Below are 26,730 nucleotides of genomic sequence, written 5' to 3'. Positions count from 1 at the left end.
ACCTAATCCCAAATATGTGGCTCCCTGTTTACGCTTCTCTGTGGGAGAGTTCCTTATGTTTTAGAAATAAATTCGATTGGCATCTGTGGATTGGATTGAATCTTTTCCTCCTTCCTTGACTACTTTGTGTGGTGCAAGCATATATCCTTCATTGATATTTAATTCCAGGCTCTTGATAAATTTGTTTTAATACTCAAAGCTCTTGTGTATATGTTACAAAGAAATAAAACGTGTATGACGATTATGCAATAATAAAACACTGTACTGCTGTCACCAATAACATGAATGACTAATGGTAACAGAACCGATCACATTAGACGATTATTAAAAGAAAACCCCTTATGCCATGACTCATTTTATAGGCGCTTACTGAGATATTTTAATAATTAGGCTCACATGCAGATGTTTCTTCTCCTGCATTTGGATCTGGCTACATGGTCCATTTTAAATGTTAAAGAAATTCAAATGAATTAGCCCTCTAAATAAGTGTTTGAGAAAATTATTTCTATGATTTAGCAATAGAGAAATTCTGAATTTGTAACAGAGACTTAAATCCTGCCACCCGTGTTTCAGCTTCTGGTCTTATCAGCAATGAAAATCTCAATTCAAAACTTGTGTTTATACCCAAATCTATTCTTTTATACGGTTGGCATGGCTGAGTCAACAGGTTTTAGCAAGGCAGGAATCAAGCCTGTAAACAATGCTGCTTTATGATGTGGTCATCAGCTCCCTACGTGGAAACTGAAACGCACGGAGACGCCTACTGTACCTGCTACACGACTCGGGGAACCAAAGTCCACTGGGAGAGCTAGCTTTCCTGTTTACCAACAGTAAACTTCTTATGCATGTAACATGCAGTAGTGCTTTTAAAAAAATCATGAAAAATGATATATCTCCCACTTGGGCAAGGCCCAAAGCTATTGCTCTTAACATCTATTATTTTTATATAAAAAGCTAGTGTCTCCTCAGTTCAGGATTAAGTGAAGGAAGGAGTATATTTAATAAATCAGTGGCAGAAAGCAAATGCAAAGTAGACATGTGCGCGCACACACGCACACACACGCGCGCGCACACACACACACACAGAGTTATATATATTGGCTCAATGGTGACACGTCTAAAGACCTCCTAAGAGGATGAAGAGAGTTAATTTTTGAGTAGCAGTTACTTCACTCTGTGCTTAATAGTGAGATTTCCTAACTCAGTAACCTGCATTCATCATTTTGACTTTACGGTGTTTAGAGCTCAGTTATATTTTACATTATATTTGCAATTTAAAAAAAGCATCTACTCACCCATCACACACACATTTCTTATGCATTAAAATGTGAAAAATGCAAAGCGGGTAATGGCAACTCTTGGTAGTTTCCAAAAGTAAAATAATCTATAAAGCTCTGAGGCTAAACAGCTTCAATATTTCAGCAAAGTGCTAGCTAAAGGCACATAATATAAGTGGTTTCCTTTGAGTAGAAGATGATGAAAATGTCATTTGTATTTACTTGCTGAAGTTACCTGAACATCTACTGGCCAAAGCATCATGAGCCCAAGACTTAGGCTGCAAGGCCATACCTACAGGTTCGAAATCCAGGCAGAGTAATGGACACGTGTGCACGTCTGCTTAATCCTGGGCTCAGAATGAAGCAATGCTCTCCCCTAAGCCAGTGAAGCACAGAAAACAGTTGACTCCTTTCTCTGTTCTGCCTTCTCTCCTCATGCATTGCCGCCTTGCTTCATTCTTCCTCTCCATGGCCCACCCCTTATTTCAAACCCTTCAGAAAGAGGGTGGGGACCCAAACTGAGCCAATGATGCAGGCACAGTGCTCAGAACTGCATTACTGTCATAATTTAGAATTTGGTTCATTGCTGGACAGACCGCTCAGGAGCCGCGTGGTTCCAGCTCGCCGCAGGCTCTATGGAGAAACATAGTCCATCAAAGCAACAGGCCCCCAAGGCACCCAGCACATTTGATGACACAAAACCAACCAGCACCCTGTAGGTGGCACAGTCCAGTTGGCAAAAATAAAATAAAAATCATGTTAATATATTTTTTATTGATTTCAGAGAGGAAGGGAGAGGGAGAGAGAGATAGAAACATCAATGATGAGAGAATCATTGATCAGCTGCCTCCTGCATGCCCACAACTGGGGATTGAGCCTGCAACCTGGGAATCTAACCGTGACCTCCCAGTTCATAGGTCGATGATCAACTACTGAACTATGCTGGCTAGGCTAAAAAAATCATTTTTGAAATTATTTCTCCAAAAGAAAAGGCAACCTTTGTGAATTGACTTAAGGGCTGTGACATAAAACAAAACAACAACAAAAGACAGAAAAGAAAAGAAGAAAGAACCCTAGGCACTGACAGATGTCTGCTCTTTCTCCTGTCTCCCCAACCCTCTTTGAGTCTCCAGAGGGGGAGGCAGCCTAACCTGCAGCCCATTTTGAGCAACGTGGGAATGGGGGACCGCCCTACGAGAGGTCTCACCCCAACTCCACGGAAGACCCCCTCTGACTGTGAAAAGTGTTTCTCACAGGAGAGCTTGAGAGCGTCCAGGAGTTCATGCTCAAAGTGAATTTCATCATTTCCTCTCTGTGCAAATCCCAGGGTATTTATTTCTCTTACGTAATTTCCAGGGAGTCTGTTACACGACCCGGTCGATTCGGGGACCTTACCATCAAACAGTCACCACTGGTGAGAACAACCAAGGACTGATATATGACTGCAAAGGACCTTAACAATTCCTGGAAGGAAAAGGGTTAAGAGCCAGTAAAAACAGCATAAATTTACACATAACCTAGTGCGATTACACTTTGATTCTCTTCCTTGCAAGGAACGACAACAATGGCAACTCCATAACTAATGCTTCTGGTCTGGAAAACCTTCTCCCTGAAGGACACGTCTCACCCGCCACGAATGATCTCAACTGCCTCTGGTGAGAAAGGCCCTCTACACAGCGAGATGGACTTGCTGGTGAGCTTCCTTTCCAATGGACCTGAAAGATTCATGGCATCGTGGAAAAATAATCCAACTCTTGGGCTGAAGCGAACAGCCTTGTGGGATTGGTTTGTGATGGTCTGAGTCAAGCTGACAGGTTCTAGAATTGTAATTGCTTTGTTCCAATCTTAACTCGCTAGGAAGGGGGGTGGCTTGAATATCCAGAGGACTTGGTTTCAGAAAGAATTAGGAGCAGATAAAAGCCATTACACTTACTTTAAAAAAAAGAAAAAGAAAACTGACCCTGGTACTATTGCCTTTCATCCAGCAATCAGGCATCATGCTCTGCCTTCTTTCTACAAAGCATAGGAAGAGGATTGTCTGAGCAAAGGGAAGATGGAGGACATGCACTTGTTGTCCTGTAAAAATCGGTGCCCCATCGGGTGAGTGAGGCAGATGCCTCAGTCCTCTCTGTCCTCACCCTGCAATGGAGGCTTCTCCAGATGAGCAAGCTAGTTGTCAATGGGGCTGGCAGGAAGGGTTCAGCTGGGGCAACAGGAAGTGGGCAGAATGGGTCTAGAGCCTCTCCCTCTCCCCCATTCAGATCCCATGACGAACCAACAGCCCCCTTTCCTTTTTTTGCTCTTTCCCCTTTCTCCTCAAGGAATTTCCCACCAGTTGGAGAGCAAGGACATCAGCTATCACACTGATGAGAGAAGTTGCACTTTTGCCCTTGGCTGTGGCCGTGTCTTCGCCTGTAGAACCCACTAGTGCTGGAAGGGCCTGCAGCAGCTCCTGCGGCAACGTCCCGCCAAAGGCCCCCCACTGCTGTCCTGTTCTCCTCCTCCTCCTTAATGTCTGATCACTAACTCCTCAAGGAAAACCTCTTGCTGCTTCCTGGCCTTGGAGCTCAAATATCTAGATCACTAGGATCAGAAGAGCTGGTCTTGGGCCTTTTGAGGACTACTGATTGTATTAAACGTTCTGATGAAGAACAGAACTAAAACGAAAAAGGCAGCAACCCAGGAAAAGAACAGACACTTAGAGATGGCGTCACTGGGAGATTGTTTTTCCAAAAATCAATTCTTCAGAAGACTCACTGCTTTGTGTGGAGTAACTTCCCTGGCACCACAGACAGGCACCTCTGAAATGAGTTCTCCCAAAGTATCCCATTCCTTTTGTGCATGAAAAACAATAGAGGGCTGAGCAGGTTTGATGGGAAAGTATCTGCATAGAGAAAATGACCCAGAGAGGGGATATATGTTTTGTAGATGAATATTCTTATTATACAAGAGCCGTGGAAAAGAAAGCTTGTTTCTGAAACCTGGGCTGATTTGGCTCAGTGGTTGAGCATCAATCTATGAACCAGGAGGTTTTGGTTCGATTCCTGGTCAGGGTACATGCCCAGGTTGTGGGCTCTATCCCCAGTAGGGAGCGTGCAGGAGGCAGCAGGTCAATGATTCTCTCTCACCATTGATGTTTCTTTCTTTCTCTCCCTCTCCCTTCATCTCTGAAATCAATAAAAATGTATTTAAAACCTGGGCCTTTCTGATATTTTACATCAACGATGTCACTCTCTCCATGGTTCCAGGTCAGTGGTCTATAGACCACAGCTCTCAGGCCAAACCTGTCTCACCATCTACACAACTCACGAGTGTTTTTACACTTTTAAATGTTGGGAGATGAAGGAAGAATAATATTTTGTGACACTTGACCATTTTATAAAATTCAAATGTCTATATTCATAAGGTTTTATTAGAACAGAGCCATGCTCATTTGGTTTGATAGTCCCTGTTTTTGTGCTACAGGGACAGAGTTGAGTGGATGAGAAAAAGATCATATGTGGCCCTCAAAACCCCAAACATTTACTATCTGGCCCTTTAGAAGTAAGTTTGTTCACCACTGGCCCAGAATAATGCTATGGAACATAAGGCCGAATTGAATAAAAAGAGTGTGAATGCTATTCCTCATCTGTGATTCTAGTCGGCTGAATACATTAAATGTGCTTCCATAGAGAACAATTAGTCATTCAAACCATGTGGCATATGTGGGTAAATGTTCAGGATTGCCTCCAGGACTCAGTTAAATAGAAACACAACAGGGGGGAATCAACTATAAAGATGGATGGGGTTTATAAAATAATAAGTGACTGTACTTCATGAGACATTTTTGGAAAAAATTCATCAAACATTAAAAAGAGGTAAGCCAGCTCATTCATTTTGGTGGAATTTTGAGTTTCAGAATCTAATGAAATGGAAATGGTGATATTAATGACCTCAAACAATACAGGATTTCCCCAAATGCTCTCTATTTAGTATGAAAATTTTTTATTTGAAAAGGAATTTTAGTAATCTTTGGGGTTAAATATTTATCAAAAATCCATGGAAACATCAATTCTCTTCTTTATCCTGTTTTTTATTTTACAAACATGGAAGAGAGTTGAACACGGTCTTCCTTCAGGTTCCACCCAGAGTTATTTTTCTGTTTATCTCTGGCCAAGCTAAAAGGGCAGAAATTTTACCTCATTTTATTGGCCCTTTTAACAATTTGATCTACTAGAAATCAAGGTGTTATAATCAATTTTAAAAACTTCTGCATGAATGTGAGTCCTCTGGGAGTTATATAATTTAAATGATTATGATATAAATACAGTTCAATGAGTTATTACATAGTTCTCCATGCCCTGGGTGGTTTCAGTACTATGGCCTTTAACAGGACATAATTGTATTATTTCTCCAGTTTGTTTTTCCATGGTTACTTTAATCTGATGATCTCCAAAGTTTGATCTAAAAGTGGTGTTACTATTCCTAATATTATTATCCTCATTATCATTGTCATTTTCGTAACAGGGAATGCTAGGCTAGAGACCACAACTTTCTTTCTTCACAGCCAATAATTGGATATAAATTTAAAAGCAAATGACAATGTCTTGTCTTCTCATCACAATGTTCATAGAGGAATACAGAGCTCCTTCATTCAGGCTCCTGGAAAGATGAAGTATACTCGCAGCTATCCTTGCCAAACATCAGAAAACCAGAAGATAGTGCATTTTAATACTTTCAAGAGTGTTCCCTTGGTAAGTATTTGTAAAGAAGCATACCCACAAGTGTTCCTGAGCCTCCCTGCTGCTTACATAACAGTTAACAAAAATCAACAATTTACTGCAGCCATCTGATAAAGAGCAACTCTACGATAAACTAAATATAAATTCATTCCCTACTCGAATAGTATTACTATCGCATCTCCAGCAACAAACACAAAATACGCATTCAATTCAAGTTGATTTGCATCCTTATTCATCAGTCAATCCTGTGAGGCCTGCCCATACACAGCTTCCCGAGCAGGACCCTAACATGAAGGGTGCCTCCAAGCCTCTACCTGTGTCTGCTGCTTCCTCCTGTCTGTGTTCGGTGTCACCCTGCCCTCCCTTGCAGACCAGTTGCCATCCCTTCTCAACTATTCCAGGACTCTACTTCTTTAATTAGCCCCTCCCTCCTACATTGTCTATTTTCTCCTCTCTATGGGATCATTCCCATCTGTTCATAAAACATGCTGAACTACCTCCCACTTACAAAAGAAAGAAAAAAATGCAGAAAAATAAAGAAAAGAAAAGGAAAGTTTGACCCCATATCTCCCTCCGGCTATTACCGCTTCATGTATCTTCTCCCCTTTATATCAAAACGTTTCAAAAGGTGTCACTACTTTCTCACCTCTCATGCTCCTTCTCTCTGACCTCCCTGAGTGGGCATGGACCCCCGGCATTCACTCCAAAGACTCCCATGCTGAGTCCCACAGGCATCTCTGTTCGCGCTCCCAGGGCCTCCGAGCGGCTCCTGGTGGCCCGTGACCTCTTGGGTCACTTCCTTCACGTGGCTGGTAAGTAGCCACTCTTCCCTGTCTTTCCTCAGGCCTCGCAGACAGCTCGCTCCTTCTCGTCCCCCTCTGATGAGTTTCCTACCTCTCAGCCTCACCACGTGGCAGTGTCCCCGGCTCTAGGACCACGTTTTCAGGTCTCCATCCAATCCCCGGCAGATCCCATGCAAGCTGCACCGGTAAAGGCATAGGTATGCACAGGGCCTCCAATCTTACAGCCTCAGGCCCGACCTTCTGTCCTGCCGCAAACTCACATGTACAACGTCCTACTTCTCCCCCCACCCGCGTATCCAATAAGCATCTGAAACACACTCCGGCCAACACGGAATTCTTGATTTCGCTATTTCCCCAAACTCTGAAACTTCTTTGTGTGCCAGGGTCTTCGCACTGGCTCCGAACTCTATTTCCCAGGTACCCACATGGTGTCCCTTCTCTCTCCTGGGTCTAGAACATTCTCTTCTAATATCCCAAGCACATGTTTCCTCCAGCCACAGGCCTTTCCTGACCACCCTCGCTGAAAGGGCACCATCGCTCTGGGCCCGGACCACGCCTCTAGTTCCCGTCAGAGCACTCAGCTGCGGTGTCCTTACGTTCTGCATTTGTTTATTTGCTTCCTCTCGCCTCTCCTACATTGGAAGTCCAAGAGGGAAAGGTCATTTTTCTGTTTAGTTCGTTTTGGCCCACACAATGTCTAGGAATGGAGCCCAAATATGAATACATGAATTAATGAATTTTAGAAATATCAGGTACTGCAACTGAAAGCTCTTATTTCACTGAATGCATTAATTCTAGTTTGGGCAAATAGACTAACAAACTAACAGGCAAGAAAGGCAGGAAGGGAGGAAGGGAGGAAAAAAGGGAGGAAGGGAGGAAGGGAGGGAGAAAGGGAGGAAGGAAGGGAGGAAGGGAGGGAGGAAGAATTAGACAGGAAAATAAAGCCATGGCTTAGAAGGAGAATTATTGTTCACGGCAATAAACTCTGGGTACAGATGCATAAGCAGTAGATGTGGATTGATGAATGGGTTCTACTATTTAATTATGTGAATATAGGCAAATGTTTTCTGATTCTTAGCATTTCATTAATAAAGTGGTTAGGAGAAGTACACGGGAGGTTTTCCTGTTTTAAATCTATGAGCTACATCTCTCATTTGTAGTGACATTATACCTCTAAATGAGACAATATGGGGACATCCTATGAGAACATTTTGTGACAAATATTAAGAATGGATACCTTTTTCAGACAATAAAAATAAAGATGGGTACCACGTCCTGGCCATTACTCTGTGCTAAGGACTGTCTTAAGTATTTTTACTTGTAATGTGTCATTTAATTGTGACCATGTCATGAGGTAAGTACCTTTACCCCTATTTAACAGGTAAGGAAACAGGCTGAGAAGTCTGAGCAGCTGGCCCATGGGGACACCTCTAGACACCCACAGAGCTAGGATTCAAATCTATGTCCTTGGACTGCCTAGTTTCTGTCTAATTAAATTAAAGAGTGTAACAGGGAGATACAGAGGGAAAGACAGGGAGACTGATATACTGAGAAGGAGAATAAGAAATAGAAAGAGACTGAGAGAGATAGAGAAATTGTCATATTAGAGACAAACAGAGACCAAGAAATGGATGAAGAGACTCAGCACCAACTCTAGCTTGGCAATAGCTCTGTGAGAACGTATTACTCTCTCCTTCTTTACGCACACACATCCTTATTGGAACTCCATTTTTTCCTAATACCTTCATCCCTGGTTAAAACTATATCCTTGAGCAAATGAGCCCTGATAATATAAAATAGTGACCATTCAATTCCTGAATTTGTTACTATCTATGTATTTAATCCCTAGCAGACCGAACTCCGCGGGAAGGTGGCCAATCCCATCTTTCTCTGTTTCTTACATCTGGATGCTGACATAAGTGGAATTTAGGAAACAGAAAAGTCCTTTAAACAAATATCACAACTCCCTGAAATGAATAAAAACTCTGAGATTATCATGCACATAGTTACCAAGCAAGTCTTTGCTTCTTATTAAAATCCTGTTTATTAAGCTGCTTCTGTACCAGTATATGCATTAAGGTGATTATTCTGATACAGTAATTAATACCTAAGTTCTGGCAGTTTTCTCTTGCTATAAATAGATTGCTGGATCTCAATGAACATGATCCAGACGATCACGTCTATATCTGTGGATAGAGAATAGCCACCCAAATGAACTCCAATTCCATCTTCTAAATATATATTCCACGTGGAGGTAGCAAAGGAAAAATCCAGTCCATGGAATCCATACTTAGACCACTGGCATTTGCTGCTTTTCAGTGGGAGCTATGTTCTGACTTGAGTGGTACCCATTGTCTTTCATTCAGAGGCCTTCCTGGCAATGTGATTCCCAAGTTATTCTTCCCAACAGCATCCCATAGAAGTGGGGTGGGAATGAAAACGCACTGGATTTACTTCATGGAAAAAAACATGTGTTCCCTTGTGACCACAAGGTGGCACAATGGTGACCAAGAATACTCAGCCTTCTCGTAGAATTACAATTACCAGAGGCGTTTACATAATGGTTGCTATTAATAGTTGTTATTATTATCATTACGGCATTTCAAAAAGGCCAACATATCGCCCTGGTGTTTGGTGAAAGAGATAAAAAGGGCTTTGTTTACTTTGTGAGCTCTTCTGCCTGCAACATCATTACTATTTTGCTCTCACCCATTCCCCGTCTCAGAGAGGACAAGTAGGTGTGCACATCCTTCATTTTATTTTTAAATATTTTTATTGACTTCAGAGAGGAAGGGAGAGGGAGAGAGAGAGAAACATCAATGATGAGAGAGAATCGTTGATGGGCTGCCTCCTGCACGCCCCACACTGGGGATCAAGCCCACAACCTGGGCATGTGCTCTGACCCGGAATCAAACCGTGACCTCCTGGTTCATAGGTCGATGCTCAACTACTGAGCCCTTCTGGCCTGGAATCCTTCATTTTATTTATTGCCCAAAGCTTTAAAAACAAAGAGCAATCACTTGGATAGTATGTTACATTTCTGGAAGAGGATAAACAAAACTTTATATTGTTCGAGGGATCTGATGTCGCTCAGATCCATGATTTCATGCCTGGTCTCATTCTCCTCTGTAATATCAGAATAAAAAAGCCATTCTGGAAATGTCGGCCTACAGTGAAACTTCAGATTTGTTATTTGCAAAGTGCTCTTTCCTGAGTCCCACAAAAGACATGCTATTGGGAAGGGTATCCAGAATATTCCAACGTGCTATCCAGTTATTTATGATTGTTTGGTATTAGACCATCTCTCTCAGGCTCAGGGGACTAAGAGACCACTGGTGTCTGGGAATCCAAGTCCTGCAATCTCAGTCAGTTATACTTATGGGGCAGATCTAAAGAGCAGCTCCTTCCCCCCAAATGGAAATAAAACACAGGCTGGCCAGGTACAGTCGTTCAAGTTGCTCACTGCACAAGTCACTGATTTGGAGATGCGACACGCAGGTTAAGTAGCACCTTGAACACACACCCTCCCCACAATTTGCATGGATGAAGCGCCTGCCATTTCATACAATCTAATAGCATCTTTGGTGTCCTTTGCTAGTTTGTCTTAAATGTAGGCCGCCCTCGTCAGAATGTTACTGCTCTTCTTTAGTTACCACATTGTTCTTGCCCTTACTTGCTTCCCGCCATTGTTAATTACAAAGGAAACATTTCATCTTTTTAAAAAATCAGGCTTGTGTCATTTTAATGCTCCTGTTTCAAATAGGTCCGATGTGAGAAAAGAATAGTAAAAAAAAAAAAAAATCCTGAAAACCAAGTTCAGCAGATATCATTACTCTAAATGAACTGTGGGTTCACTATCATGGGAGCATAAAATGTACATCACAGTTAGCTATGCATTAAAGGAGAATTTTAAAAGAAGCAGAAAATAACATGAAATTAGGACTTTCCTGTTAAATTCAGGGAGCACCATAATCATGAGAATAGGAAAGATTACAGTAAATTACATATGCTAATGAAAAAAATTCTTAGAATGCCAACAAGAAACCAAAATAGAATCAGGACTAAAAGCAGAGTGAGGGAAAAATCATTGCATTTTATGGCTGCGAGGAATCATGAAGTAATTTAAAGCAACATCCAGGCTGTACGTGGTTGGAAACAGTGGACCAGAGAGGCTGAGTAATTTTCCGAAATCCCCCAGCTCATTAGTGGCAGTGCTGGAACTAGGATCAATTACTCTTGGCTCTTAGGAGCAGGAAGAGAAAACACTTAGAAAATTGACTTCAAACATCAGGATGAAAGCATGACTATTTAGGAAATAAATAAGTTTGTGATAATTAGTAGAGGATTATTATCCTATAGCTAATAATGCCTTTGCATTCAGATTCCTTTGAAACAGCTATTATTAGTGACATACAGAAGGAAAACAGGTAAAACAGGTAATAATTATTGAGCAACTCCTATGTGCCTTACTGGCCAGATAGTTATGTGTATGTGTGTGTATATGTAACTCCACACACGTACAGCCCGCCCTCCATATCCACGGGTTCCATGTACAGGGATTCAATTGACCACCAGTAGAAAATACTCAGAAAAGAATTTGTTACACTGTTGCTGATGTGTACTCTGTAGTTAGGCCTTTTGTGGCTGCATCTGTACTAAGCATGTACAGACTTTTTTCTTGTCATTATGACCTAAACAGTACAGTATAACAGCTATTTACACAGCGTTTACATTGCATTAGGTGTTATATGTAGAAATGACTTAAAGTACATGGGAGGATGTGTGTAGGTTATATGCAAATACGATACCATCTATATATATAAAAGCCTAAGCAACCAGAACAACCGGAATGACCAGAATGACAGGAACAACCGGTCACTATGACGTGCACTGACCACCTGGGGGCAGACACTCAACACAGAAGCTGCCCCCTGGTGGTCAGTGTGCTCCCACAACCAACCTCCCCCAGCCGGCCAACCTCCCACAGTTCCTCACCCCCAGCTGGCAGGCCCTGATTGCCCAATTGGGGCCAGGCCCTGGGCTGGGACAGGGAACTGGGGGTGGGTGGCAGCGGACATGGCCCCTTTCTCAGGGGGGCCAAGGGCCGGCTCCCTCCTCGAGGCCAGCGGCCAACCTCCCATGCCCCGTCCCTCCCCCCGGCTGGCAGGCCCCGATCGGCCCACCGCCCTCCCGCCTCAGTGGTGGCGTGGTGGTGAGGGAAGAAAGAGGGGGTGGGGGTGGGGGAACCACACAGTGGTGGAGCGCCAATGGTGGTGGTGGCGGCCAGTGTCCACTACTTCTGCGCCCGGCCCAGTAACCATTGCCTCCTCTCTGGCCTGGTCCTGATCGGCCTGGCCCCGATCGGCCCTGATCACCGGCCCGGCCTAGGGACCCCCCACCCGTGCACGAATTTTGTGCACCGAGCCCCTAGTATTCTATAAGGGACTTGAGCATCCTTGGATTTGGGTATTTCAGGGGTGGGGGTCGGGTCCTGGAAACAATCCCTTGTGGGTATTCTGGGATAGCCCTCAAGATAAATATCAACTCCTTGAAAAAACTGAGTCTCAGTGACAATGACAAAATTGCTCAAGTTCACACAGTTGCCAAAGGGCACACGCAGAATCTGAATCCACTTCTGTCTGAGTTGAAGACCCTGCTCACACAAAAGCCCTCCCGCTGTGTGCCATAGAGTAGAGAAAAAGGATTGCTCCTCCCTCATCCAGGTATCCACAGGCCTGTTCTCTGGCACATGGAGTGAGGCTCTGAGCCTCCGGGTGGCCTGCAGGCACCTCACAGACCAACAGCCAGCAGCAGTCGGTTGGGGTTGTGCTGGGCCATGCCTGGCTAATGAGCCTGCTCCTCCCAGGACCCCTGTAATCTGCCGGAACATGTTGAGAAGTTTGCATAGAGTGCATGGTATTCGGACAGAAAGTAGTGAAATCGTTTCTGGAACAGCTTGAATGCCCAGTGGGTCATTACAAAGGGGGGTCGCCTGTACAGCACGCAATCTGATTCCTCTTGGTTTGCTACTAGTCACTAAGACTCCGCATCTCTGAGCAAAGTAGAAGTTTGGTTCCCTAAGCACCGTTTTCCTAATCCTGATGCCTCGTGCAATGGAGAGGAAGTGTGCTTTACATAACCCAACGTGGTTTTGATAAGAGAGTACACAAATCATTTGCATTCAGATGGGAATAATTTATATTTCTTCTACCCAATGATTGCTCTTTTTAATCCCCTCCTCCCCCACCTTTTTCTTTTTGCTTCAGTCAGTGTTCAAAGTAATGGAATGTTAATTAATGATCAAAACACTGAAAGAGATGCTGAGGTTGCTGCTGGCGATAATACCGTACCCTTTCTTAGGCCTCATTATGTGCCTGGTACTTACTGTTCAAGCACTTTGCAAATATCACTTGCTTTAACCTTATAACAACTCTGGTGGTGGTGGTACTGTTCTGTTCCTCACTTCACAGTTGAAAAAACTGGGGCATAGAGAGGTTGAGTAAATTGCCCAAAGTCACATAGGAAGAAAAGAGTAGAAATAGGAGCCAAGCCCAGGCAGTCTGGTTTTTAAGCTGCTCTCACAATCGCAACTTCATACAACGAGAAAAACTCCAGACAGGAGCACTGAGAATCAGAAAGGCCAGCTGAGGTGCTCCAGGTTGCACAGTGCGGCTGTGGTCAGCGCCGGTCTGTGGGACTGTCTCAGGCACAGTTCCTGTCCTTGCAGGTCCTGCCTCAAGCATGGACCACTTGCATTAAGGGTTGAAAAGCCCCGCTACTCATGGTGTTGGCCGGTTCCCTGAGCCTGGCCCTGCGGTGGACTGAATGTTCCTGCTCCGCAGGTGAGAGGCTGGGGGACCGTGATCGCCAGGCATGAAGCACTGCCCTGAGAAAGGGGGAACCTTTTTCTTTTTTAAATATATTTTATTGATTTTTTACAGAGAGGAAGGGAGAGAGAGAGAGTTAGAAACATCGATGAGAGAGAAACATCGACCAGCTGCCTCCTGCACACCTCCTACTGGGGATGTGCCTGCAACCAAGGTACATGCCCTTGATGGAATCGAACCCGGGACCTTTCAGTCCGCAGGCCGACGCTCTACCCACTGAGCCAAACCGGTTAGGGCGGGAAGCCTTTTTCTTTTGAATTCAACCATTTTTGTTCACATTTTGGATGAGATTCTCCTCACTGGTCATAGCTCTTAACAGCTCATTCCACATTTATTTTTCCTTGCCCACACACCAGCCTCTCTAAATAATGACAAACTAACAGTTCAGCTCAGGAAGCCCGTTTACAAAACAACAGGCTTTTATTTCATAGCGGGTCTTGGAGTGATCACTTTTCCCAATGAGTGATTGCAGCATGAAAACATCTCAACCTTATGGTCAGTGGTGGTTCCAGGTCCTGGGCTCTAGGCTATCCCTCCACAGCTGTGTCCCTTTGGGCACCTAACTCCTCTACATGGGAGGGGTCCGCGTATGTAAAGTGAAATCTGGCTACATGACTTAATGTTTGAAGACATAATCATCTTTGGTTCTGGAATGGGCTAGCTCTTTCCTTACCCTGGTCCCCAGGGCTAGTCTCCATCCCCTCCCCCACCCCCCTCCCCCAGGCAAACTGGTATCCGATAAAATCAACAGGTAGCACAAAAAATAATTGCTCCGAAACATGTGCTTCTAATTCAAATAAAGAGTCTTTACCCACAGTGCACAGGGCGCGTGACCCAAGCATTTTATGTGGACGCTGGAAGGTTTCTGGTAACTTTCTGCAAAGAAGTTTTCTCAAGGTCTGAGCCTCTGGAGGCTCGTTCTGTCTCAAGTTCAAGTTACTTAGATAGTGATTAAGGCTGGTTGATAGCCCCCGTGGTAAATGATAGCACAGAGAAAAAGCACGCTCGGGCTATGTAATTTAGCAAGACCCAATCTAGCTGTTTGGGTTTTCATCCCCCGGGCGCACTGAAAGCTCTCAGTGACTAACCTGTTCCCCTGCCGCCCATCCAGGCGCCCAAGTTTCCAGGGACGCCCCGACCTCGGCGATTGCCCAGCTCGGGTTTCCTTATTTATTTAGAATCCCCTCAGTCTCAGCCCAGCTGCTTTTTCGTGGGACGACAGACTTGAGATCCAGCATTTATAAAACAGCATAAATCAATGAGACCCAACAGTAAGAGGCCATCACTGATTTATTTGTCTATTTTCCCTGCTAGGGACTCAGCAACGAAGTCTATTGAACTTGGAAACACGTAGCCATGTTGAGATTAAGTCTCCAAATTCAACACAAAAGATGCCCAACATTCCCCGGGAAAGAGCGCGGTGCGGGGTGACGTGACGGGGCAAGATGCCAGCTGTCCCCAGCCGGATCTCAGGACCTGACCGCAGCGCTGCGAGAGGGCTGCACGGAGTGGCTTTGGGACACTGGGCACCGTGCAAGAACGTGGGAATTCACTCAGACATAACGTCTTCTTCCCGGAGAGAAGCTGCAAAGCCATGCAGGCCAAGGGTGGTTTCCTGGCAACGCTGTGATTTTTGTCTCTTCAGGAAAAGGGGGTCGGAGGCCCTGATTGCCCTCCGGCCACAGATTGATCTGAACTGAGTCCCTAGGACAAGCTTTCGTTTTCAAAGGCCTCAAGTCCAGGAGACCCTTTGCAGAGAATTTGGCAAGCGCCTCCCTGCTGCTCCGTGTGTGTGTGTGTGTGTGTGTGTGTGTGTGCCTGTGTGCGTGAGTGTGTGTGTGTATGTATGTGTGTGATCCCCACGGGCATTTCGGGGGTGGGGGGTAGGGCAAGGCAAAGTTATTTTCTCTGGCAAATGGGTCATGCTGCTCTTTTAAAAGCGAAAGGGAGAAAGAGGCCACACCAAATTTAGCACCGAGGCAGGGCCTGTGATTTATAGAGGAGCGAGTGTGTGCAGGGGCGGTTTCTAGAAGCCCAAAGGCAAAGCTTATATAAAACACACACACACACAGGGGCTGGTACACACGCCTTGCAGAACACTGAGAGCAGCAGAATCCATGCTCAGAGTGGAGAGAGCTAAGAGCACCTTTTACGCTGGGTGGCCTTCGTGCCCAATCTTTCAAACAGGCGCAGCCCAGGGACTCCACTGTCCACAAACCCTGGCCAACTCGGAAGAAATGAAAGACAAGCATTTCAAGGGCAGGCCTAGGTTCCTTGGTATGTATTTGCACAACTGAATACGGTGACGCGATGGGTCTCCCTCGGGGGTAGGAGACACAGGAGACACAGTCCCAGCACAGTTCTGCTTTTGAGCCTGAGTCTCCGTGGTATTTCAGATCCTTGGCCCCAGTCCGTCCCAGCAAGACACGGAATATCACTGGGGGGAGAAGAGCACGGGGGGTGGGGGGGCGGGGGAGAGTCAGGGGGATAAAGGGCAACAGGCCTGGTCAGGCCTTTGATGGAAGTCACTCAGCCATCAGTGTCTCGGAGGGAGTTCCCAGCCAATACTCGCTCTTTTGTGTTTTACAACAGTGGTGTTTCCTAAACTGCCCAGAAAAGAAGTGGCTTCCGCAGACAACATGTCCGTCATCTTTTCCTCACCAGCCTCTGTTCCCTGCGTAGCTGCCTTTAGACCAGCGGCTCGCCGTGCCAGTGGATAGCCATACTCCCTCTCACGCGTGCAGGGGGAATATGCAACCGGGCTTCTCCCCTTCCTCCTTCCTCAGTGTCCCCTGGAAGGCGTGTCCTTCATTCTCATTCTCACAAGAAGGTGGCAGGAGCTTCAATTACCACGTGTGAGGTTCGGAAGGAGGCACGCAGCGGGTAGAGGGCACGTGCCCGCTAAGCCAGCTTTTCTGGAAGGTCACGTCCAGAGTTCTGCTGACATCTCCTGGGCCAGAAACCCCCCACATCAGCACCAGCCCCTCCCCCAGCCCCCGCAACTGCAAGGGAGACTGGAGAACATCACTGACATTTTTTTTAAACCTGGACACATTGTGGTCCCCATCGGGACGTTGTTAGAAAGAATCAAGAATGAGATATTTGATGACCTGGAGATTTAAATGATCCACCCGCCTTTCGGTCATGGGGATTAGGTGTGTATGTGCCAAGCACCTCCCAGAGCTTGCTGAGCTGGAGGTCCGCCAGCTCCCTCCCTGTGTTCCCTCCTCCCCGTGCTCCCTCCTCCCTCCCTGTGCTCCCTGGCTTGCTTGCTCAGTGGGGACCTGTACAAGGTGGGGTCGTGCCCTGATGTCCCAGCTGGTGGCCCCCCTAAGTTCACTGAGTGATTTCATCTTTAGGGAGAAAGGAAGAAAACACATTTGACCTCCTTCTCATCCTTGACTCAGCATCTGAAGCTAGAAATGCCCTTTTTTTTTAAGCTTCTGTGAGCATCACTGTATTTGGGGAGTTTTCTTAGGCAATGAAGCACAACCAACGATTTACAAGTCAGTAGTACTAGTATAAATCATGACAATGCAGAGAAATGCCACTTTGCAGGGAGCCTTCTTGCAATGCTGACAGAAGCACCTAATTGTAATGCGGATGTAGCTATTGCACCAGCTGGTCCAACCCCAGAGAGATGGTTGGTAATTGCAGGCTTTCTCATCCTAGGTGACAACAGTGCCACTGTGGGTGCTGCACCAAGGCGGACACAGCGGCAGGGTCTACGCCACTCGAACACAGGCAGGAGCGCACACTTTCTGTGTTTTGAGATCTTTATTGTTGAGTAACTCATCAGGGTGTCGAAGCATGTGATACATTTCAACAGAAAATCAGAGATAAATATTACAGGGGAATGCCTAGCTTACATTCTGTTCTGGGTAAGAGAATGTGACAAGTGAGTGTACATATTGAACGCTGATGTCTCCATTCTGATCCTCACAAAGTGAGGTCGTGGGTCGATGGGGTCCAGGAAGCAAAGGAAAGTGAAAGGAAACTAGATCACAGCTGCGAAACCCAAATCTAGACGCCAGTGCGCCAGTGCGAGGGAAAACGCATCTGCGTTCCTGGGGCCAGGCAGAAAGCGCATATCTCCAATGCTAAGCTTGCAACTTGTGACCCAAACAAATCTCTTATCCATAAAACAGGAATAAAGGATTTGCACATGTTCAGTTAAAAAGTTAAATTTGTTGCTCACAGGCAAAAGAAAGAGGGAAAGGAAAAAAGGAAGGAAGGGAAGGTGAGGAGAAAGGAAAAAGGCAAAAAGGAAAAAAAAAGAACACCATTTTATAAACCTATGTATTTTACTTTGATTGGTCATCTTGTAGTATGTGATTCAGATCAAGTTACTTGTGTGCTTTAATTTAAATAGAAAGAGAGAGACTGAGAGAAGGAGAGTCCCCAGAAAAAGTCAAAACTATGTGCGTGTATATTTATATTTAAATAAAATAAACCAATAAAAAACTGTGGCATATACTGATTGCCGACTCGGAAATCATGTTAAGAAAACATGCAGATAATTCTGAACGTAGCTAATAACTCTTCAGTTTATGGAGCAAAGTGATTCTTCATCGTAGTGATTGAATTTGTGTTTAAAGTAATTATGGAAATAGAGTATCCAGACATAGCTCATGTCCTCAAGTGTAAGCTATGGGACAGCCCTCAGCTTCTCCATTTTAAAATGTGCATTAAATCACTTTAATTACGTTTCACAAAAATCTTCCATTTAAATGATTCTTCTAAATTTGATGGAAAAATTTCTCAAAATCCAAAGTTCAAGTTTTGTCAAGTGACCAAGACAGGCAGCATACATAACTGCTTCCTGGCACAAATAAATACCTTACCCCCTCACCCCCCACAACCCACCCCCCCCACAGGAAAGCTGCAGTCCTTCAGGGCGCTGCTGAACAGGTTTTCTCCCAGAGCCTGAGAATGTCCCTCACAGTCCAGGCCCTCACCCTCTCTCTGTGAGCCTGCTCCCTCCCTTGTCCTTGGAGAAGGTAGAAGGAAGCCCCCTTGTCAGAAAGCGCTTCCTTATGTCTGCCCTTCCTGGCTGGAGTCAAGCAGGGCATTTGAGGGAGAAATACTGCTCTGAATAATGCCATCGACTTCTGCCTCATGGTTGGAGGAAAAACAACCTGGCACTCACTGAACATTACCTGGGCAAGTGGCTGTGGAGAAATGTCTGAGTTGGTGGCACTGCCTATTCCTCACAGCCGCTACCTCCTCCTGCGGATGCCAAGACACACTGGGGGGCAAACAGAGGGACTCCATGGGGAAAGCTGATGCCACAGTTAAATATCTCAACATGACAATCTACTAAACGCGTGCCTTGCATGGGTCTTGGTTAGATGATACGATGTCTTTATACTATGAATTATGACATATGAAATATTATTATTATTGATGCTGGTTGCCTGTTCTATTTTTATTTATTCCAGTATCCTTACCTTTCACCTTTCTCCCCCAATGGAACATTTTACCTCCAACTGAAGATGCAAGTATATGGAATCATAAAAGGAGATGAAACTTACATTGATCAATTGACGCTTAGTAGCATCCCTAATACAAAATGTGCTAGCAAAAGAAAATTGATTGGATACTACATAATTTTTTATTATCTTTCATCAAGTTTAACCTGCTCTTATAATCAGCATGAAACACAGCTATAATGTTCTTGTAAAGCCCTGTTTTATAACTACTTGCCTTAAGGTGATTGGCTAGAGAGCAAAAGGATGGAGTGGAATTACGATGTGGGACTACATTTGGGATTCCACGGAGATTCTGTTTAAAGTCAGGAGAGCTTTCTGGTAAGGGGCTTCCTTACACTCATCCAGGGCAGAGCTGGGGGTCTCCTCGGGGCTTTCGCAGCTGCTGACAATGGCGACGGCACTAAATGACCTTCTCCTGACCTTGGTGTCCGACAGGCCGGATCCTCGGCCTCCGGAGGCCTTTTCCATGTTGTGGAGCTGCTGGTCCTTCCAGTCCAGTTGTTTGGCACTGCAAAAGGGGGCGTAGACCTCCACGCTCCCCTCGAACTGTAAGCAGTTCACTTTGTAGTACTTTCTCTTCACCTCCAAGACATCGTTGAACCTGTGACCCCAGAGAATCTCCCGGGGGACGTAGGAACTTCGGGATTGGTGGGAGGTCCCCGTGGAATCGCCCGTGTAGATGAATGTCACCAAAATCTCAAAGTTGTCCTTGGCCACTGCCTTCCGGTCCAGGGAGTACAGAGGGCTCTCATGGTCGATTTCATGAACAATGGTGACCGGCGTGACAAGGATAATCTGGTCATTGACCAACTTGAGGTCTTTGAAGGCCATTGTCATGCGGCCCTCGCTGTCTTCTGTGTAGCGGAGCAGCTGGGCCCGCACCGTGCCTTCCACCACGTGGTTGGGCCGGAAGTCCCCGATCCGCCACATGAGGCAGAGTTTCCCATCTCTCATGCCGATGAGGGCGAAGTAGCTGAAGCGGATGGTTTGGGCTCTCTTCCGAGCCGTTGCCATCTTGGCCAAGGCCGCTCCGATGATGAAGGTATTGATGATGCAGCTGAGGATGGACTGGAGGATGACGGTGAGCACGGCCACCGAGCACTCCTCGGTGACACAGCGGTAGCCGTAGCCGATGGTGGTCTGGGTCTCCAGGGAGAATAAAAAGGCACCCGTGAAAGAATGGACGTTGTCAACACAGGGTGTGATGTCTGGGTTATTCAACAGGTCTCCGTGGTGAAAGGCAATCAGCCAAAAGATGGAGCCGAAGATCAGCCAGGAGAGGATGTAAGACAAGGAGAAGATGACAAACATGTGGCGCCACTTGGTGTCGACCAGGGTGGTGAAGATGTCCACCACGTAGCTCCCCCACTCCCCGAAGATGTGCTTGAAGTACACGTTGCAGCTGCCGTCTTTGTGCAGCAGCCGCCGGCGAGCCCGCCTCTTCTCGGCGATGATGTGCTCCGGGGGGTAACCGGGGTACTTGGGGTCCACATTCACGATCGGGTAGCTGCTGCCGTAGTAGCTCATTCTTGCCGACGGCCTGCGGGCATCCAGGTGAGTTTTGTAGCAGAAATAGTTCAAGGCCAGTTGCTTTCTGTTGGTTTGGGTTTCTAGTTAAAACCTGCAACAAAAAAGATACTCACTTTAGCTTTAATTTCTATCTTTACAGTAACTTGCCAAATGTGAAGCTATGCTATGCCAAACCAGATAGCTAAGACTTGGTTTGAACGCCAGAAATGCTCAGTATGGATTACTCATTTGAGTTTACTAGTAGGATTCAACTCAGCCATTGTAGGAACAAGATAGGAATTAGAGAAAATAACATTTTTATAAATGCATAAACACTATGATTATCCCAAAGGAAGCCTCAATACTTTTTCTGAACCAATGTAAAAAAACATTGTCTCATTTTTATAGCCTCCTTTGGCATGAAGGCATTTAGAAAACAAAACAATCGATAATGCAAAAAGGCAGACTATATTAAAGGTTCAGATATTTATCTAGCAGTCTTAGGAGCTTTCTAGCTGTTCAAATCAGGTGGTTTTCCTTAGAAGAAAGCAATTAGAGTTCCCACCTCAGTGTTATAATGTAACTTACATGTGGGTGGCTATGATATAGTCCCTCACCTTGGGCTCCTGCTGCTTCCTCTCTTCCAGGCCGTTCCTCTTCCTGGTGTCCTCCCGGACAGGACAGCACAGGGCTGACTGGAACAGTAGTTCAGATTCAACTCCTTTACCCTACTTCTACCTTTACTCTTGAGAGGGAAAAAAAATCTTTCTTAACCCCAGCGGAGTCACAACCCTCCCAGTCCGGCTTCCAATAAGGTATAAAATTGCTGTGCCTTTGTCTCCTAACACCCATCCTTTTTTTTCTCTTTTTTGGCACTGAAAGCTCTTCTCTTTCTCTCTGAATAGAAGCCCGAAAATTTGCCAAAGTTGCTAAGTTTATTTCCCTCTTAAAGGGAGCACACTCACACCCACTCCTCCTTCCCTCCCTCCCTCCCTCCCTCCTCGGTGTGTCCTGGAGGCTCTCACAGTCATCCCCAGGCAAAACCATCTCTGTCCCTCCAAATCCAGTCTTTAAAAAAACACACATCCATACAGAACATACAGTTCCTATCGCTGTTAGCATTCACGATCTAGGCCAAAGGTTTTCCTGAGAGCAAGTTTTAGAAATCCAATGTTGAATGGCCTTTAGTTACTTCTGGAAGAAATGAAGACGCCCCTGCAGCCCACTTTACTGGAGTGTGTTTTCCACTCAGTCTACCTGTGCTGGGCCGGGGGAGGGAGCGTCTGAAGGAGGGGGCACTTGCGAGGACCCTGCCACTCTCTGCACTGAAAGATGCAGCCGGAGTCATTACTATTTCTGACATGGAGACCATCCCCACCCCCACCACTGAACCCAACCGAGCAAATGGATCACTAAGGATTTGTCCGGCACCTCCCAGTTGCCAAAGCGAGGAAAGAGTTAATTTCCCTCCAGTCACAAGGAATCATTTTTCCTCCTCTCCAGGGATCAGGCCCACTTTACAATAAACACTTTGTTCGATGGACCACTGTGGGGATGGACACTCGGCCAAAAAATCCCGCAAGGCATGGAGGAGTGTCTCTCTGTCCGCCCATCCACCCGCCGCCGATCACTGATCACTTCACCCACCCGCCTGTTTTGAGTAGCCCGCAATCGTGTTTTGGGGAGGTCATTGTATAATTTCAGGATGTGACCCAGGGCTGAGAAAACGCTTACTGGCATGCTGAATGGAAGATATTTCTGCAAATTTTGTCCACAACATATATTGTTCCTTGTAGGGTCCAGCCCGATTTCTCATTAAAAGATGGCTGCCCAGGGGTCCTCAGTCTCCACTCTCTCACCTGGTCATTCGAGGTGGGAGAGGGGGCCAGTGATAATCAAAGACTCGTATGTCTGCCCAGTTAGAAGCAGATTTGGAGATAGGCTTGTTTTCCTATTGAACGCTTCCAACCCAGTTCCTTAAAGGGACCTGCACGGATCGTGGGAGTCTGAGAATCACAGAGCACAGCTCATAAATCAAGAGCTACTGTGCGACTCGGAACTTTCCTGCTGCCAAAAGAAAAAGGATTTTTATTTGAAATGGCGTTTGGTTGGCATCGTTTGCAATTCCAGTGGTGCCAACAACTTCCATAAATAAGCCATTTTTAAAGCACCTCCATCAGTATGCTCATTGGCAAATGAAATTTCAATTAAGACTAGCAACAAGTGAACAAATTTGAGTATGTGGAAAGTGTGTTTCTGAATCATGGAACAATTGCAAGGATACAAGTTACAGCTCTGAGAATTCGGCCCCACACCCACCATGTCCTTCACTGTGGTTCATGACTGGGGTCGTTAATTTTAATTTTCCAGAAAAAAGCCTTGAGATTCTGGTTAGGGCATACACTTTATTAACCTATTCTTAGATTCTCTACTTATTCAAAGGATGCATTTTCTAAAAGGTGATTTTTTAAAGCTAACCCATAGATTATAACTATTTTCTTTAGTCTAAATTCTCAGGCTACCCAATGAGCAAAGAAGTTTATGGAGGCCCCTTTAACAAATGGCTAGACAAGATAAACATTGATTAATCCAGTTTCATAGATCATGTTGATTAGAGCACTTTTCCAGTTGTTCACCATCAAATAATAGAGGATTCGGCTTGTTGACTGACTGGGCAGCCTCTATTTAATACTTGTGTTTCTGAGGATTAAAACCAGGCTCCACATGTTCCTCAATGCTTTCATAATCATCTCACCACAGACTCCATCATGAAAAAGCACTGGCGGTGTTCTTACTTCTCTATTTCCTTTTGCGTGTTAAGCTCCTTGCCCTTCAGAAACAGAGGGTGGCCATTTCATTGGCTGCAAAATTCTCTTTTTTCAATAAAGATTGGAAATGTGATCACTGCCACTACACAACTGTGGGGTGTAAAGTTCAAAAGCACAGGCTGAGTCAGGTCAGGGCCCCTCTGCACAGGTTCCCACTGTCTCTCCAGATCATGACAAAGGGAGGAAAAGGACAGCAATTTCTTGGCCCTGACATGGGAGTTCTTTCCAATGTGCAGCCAGAGTAACAGATGGGGGTGCATCCTGAGACGGCCAGGGAAGCTCGTTAGCATTTGTGAAGACACCTGGGGCAGCTGGAAGGTGACCCCATTCACTTCACCCCACAGACACTCGGGGCAGAGCAACTTAGAAGGGACAGCCAACCCAATCCTGACAGCGACTTTTCTCAGAAGTTCCTTGTATTAAGCTCATTTACACAAAAAGAAATGTTCCTCAATCCACTTAATCTACTTTGACCAGTGAGATCTGACCTTCGTCCTCAGTCTCCTAGACCTTTGCCTGAGTTTGAGGAGAAACCTCTACTGATTTAGCATGCTTAAAATGAGCTGTGTGCATGACAGGGGATATTTCCAACCAAATGAATACTGTCCTATCGGTCTGATTCTCCATACGATTCTCCTCATGGGACTCGCCAGTTTGCAGCAAGTCTCTGCTATTCTGCCATAGCTTCTCAGATTCAGCTGTTTACCAAGCAAACACCTATTGTAATTAGTTCTCCAAGCTGTGTTGAGGTACCATACAATGCTTCAGGCTTTATAAACCTGTGCCACTTGGATAATAAAATTTGATTTTGTCTTCAGATCTACTTAAGATAAATATAGTAAGAGTAACTACAAATAATGGTCTAGAGTATCTTTGGTAAAATTCATTGTAATGCCCCTGGCCTTTCAGATCTACCAGCACCATTTGTATCATGTAAATGACTTACGTGAAGTCATCATTGGAAACCAGGTTACTTTCCTGGCAACTATTAGGCACGATCAGTGTCAGTGGAAACTGGAGAGCAACCAGGCAGAGAGCAGAAAGGGTAGCCTACATTCCCAGCACACGCCATTGTCTTTGAGGATGGGCTTGGGTGCCTGGGGAGGGGACAGGAGGGTCAGCGAGAGAAGGCATGGCCAGGTGGCACATGGGGGTGGGCTCTGGTTGCTGGGGAGGACAACAGAAGGGGTGTTAATGAGTTAGAACAAAACCCAAACAAGTTAGGTTATTTTGCTCAAAACTCGTCCTACAAGTTGTTGCCTTGGAATTGTGCCTGAGCCGTATCTTGCCTGGAATCCTCTGAAGACACCCAGACACACTGGGGTGGAGCCCATCATTCAGCCACTGAACACCTGCTTCACCCAGGACCTACTCTCCAGGGGACAGCATGGTGTCCTCTTCTTCCCAACCCTCCCCTCCACCCAGTGCAGCTTCTCAGTGGCCATGGATTTTACCTTTTCCCTGATACAACCCGGTCGTTTCTCCTTCTCAATCAATTTCAGAAAGTTTCTTGCCAGTTACTGACAGGAAAGGAGTCATATGTGTTATGAGCAAACAACTGAACTGAACGCTGGTGCTGGGAGGGAGAGGCAGAAACCCCAAGTATCTGGTCATGTCACCTGGAGACCTTCCATAGCCTAGCTTTGCCTGAAGTAGTATCTATCTCCCACCGTAACCCTGCCTCACCCACAAAGCTGCTGCGCTTCACACAGGAGAAGAAATCTGGGGGCTGGAGGAGGTTTCTTTATTTTCAGGTTGTCAAGATAGTACCCAAGTAACATGAATTATAATACTCAAACTATTCTGGTTTAAAAGCCAAATTAAGAAGTAGTCTGCCCTAGCTGGTTTGGCTCGGTGGGTAGAGCATCAGCTTGCGGACTGAAGGGTCCCAGGTTTGATTCTGGTCAAGGGCATGTACCTTGGTTGCTGGCACATCCCCAGTGGGAGGTGTGCAGGAGGCAGCTGATCGGTGTTTCTCTCTCATTGATGTTTCTAACTCTCTATCCCTCTCCCTTCCTCTCTGTAAAAAATCATTAAAATATATTTAAAAAATACACATCTCCTTTGAATGGCAACTCCGTTTAAAAAAAAAGAAAAGGAAAGAAAAGAAAAGAAAAGAAAATAAAAGAAAAGAAAAGGAAAGAAAAGAAAAGGAAAGGAAAGAAAAGGAAAGAAATAGTCTGAGATAAAATGATTTTTGTTGTTTTGGTTTTGCACAGAACCACTGAGTTGGGAAGCAGACCCTGTGCCAAGTCAGCCCTCAGGGCCCTGAGCAGCTCGTGTAAGTCACTGTCTCTGACCCTCAGTGTCCTCAACCATGGTATGGGGGTAGCATCTGTGTCACCGAGTTACTGGGAGGTTGCGGGGGATAATTAACGGGAGGCCGTCTTCACTGTGCCAAGCTCACAGTAGTGATTCAATAACTATTGCTCCCACAAGGACTCAGTTTCCCCCTCTGTAAAATATCACAGCATCTGTGGGACCCCCCTCCCCCAAGAGCTTTCCACTTGCTTGACAACCAGGCAGAAGGTATGTGGTTCCCAAGAGCTGTTTTTATTTTAGGTCAGGGACTGCACCTCTGCCACCTGGGCCTGGGCTCCTTCTCTGTCCTTCCACTCCTCCCACAACCCCACGGACCGGGTCATTATCCGTTCATTTTCACAACTGTTGGCAAATAAGAGGTCCCCTCCTTCCTTGTTCTCAACACAAACACACACACACACACACACACACACACACACACACACGTTTACCTTAGTTTAAGAATTTTATTGCTATTTACTCTGAGTAATCCAAGACCGATAAACTTGGCAGGATTTGACAAGTTAAAGAAATTTATAAGGTAATTACTGTGGACGGAAAAAAGGGGTTCTATGGAAAGTAACCTCACAGGGTGATCTGAATATAAATCTGTAACTGGACAGGTCATGGTGGGTAGTCATGCCCCAGGCCCAAAACTCTCTAGTGAAAGGTCTACCTTTGCCTTTAGCTGGCACTGTCCACTGTTCTAGTGCATCTAGGTTAACCCGCCTTGGAAATGCCAGAGTAATAGCCCTGGAAGGGGTATTAATCCTCAAGAGAGCACATAATCTTGTTAACTATCCTGTAATCCAATCCCGCCTGCTTTCTTCTACATCCATGTAAATTCCCTGCTTAATTCCAGGGGCAAAAGAAGCTGCAAAACTGTTATTCTCTGGAGTATTAGAGATCTGG

The 26,730-nt window shown here is 45.5% G+C and overlaps 1 protein-coding gene across 7 annotated transcripts in view; it reads right to left on the bottom strand.

The window, feature by feature from the left end:
- Positions 1 to 26,730, bottom strand: part of KCNJ16 (potassium inwardly rectifying channel subfamily J member 16) — a 327,405-nt gene that overhangs the window by 268,593 nt on the left and 32,082 nt on the right. For 2 of the 7 annotated variants that reach the window (XM_070395008.1, XM_070395007.1), the window contains exons 2-3: positions 21,307 to 21,434; positions 17,447 to 20,801 (exon numbers count right to left, since the gene is read on the bottom strand). The exons of 2 other annotated variants lie outside the window; for them this stretch is intronic. In XM_070395008.1, the coding sequence (XP_070251109.1) occupies positions 19,448 to 20,707 (1,260 nt within the window). In that variant the 5' untranslated portion in view covers positions 20,708 to 20,801; positions 21,307 to 21,434 and the 3' untranslated portion in view covers positions 17,447 to 19,447. Of the gene's footprint in view, positions 1 to 17,446; positions 20,802 to 21,277; positions 21,435 to 26,730 lie in introns of those variants that run through there. 3 more of the 7 variants (XM_070395006.1, XM_070395009.1, XM_070395010.1) reach the window with 2 other exon arrangements.

The sequence above is a fragment of the Myotis yumanensis genome, unplaced genomic scaffold (assembly GCF_028538775.1).
Source record: "Myotis yumanensis isolate MYYU_CA2020_CCGP unplaced genomic scaffold, mMyoYum1.0.hap1 SCAF_16, whole genome shotgun sequence".
Taxonomy (NCBI): domain Eukaryota; kingdom Metazoa; phylum Chordata; class Mammalia; order Chiroptera; family Vespertilionidae; genus Myotis; species Myotis yumanensis.
Note: the sequence above shows the minus strand (reverse complement) of the source record. Positions and strands in the feature narration are given on the sequence as shown.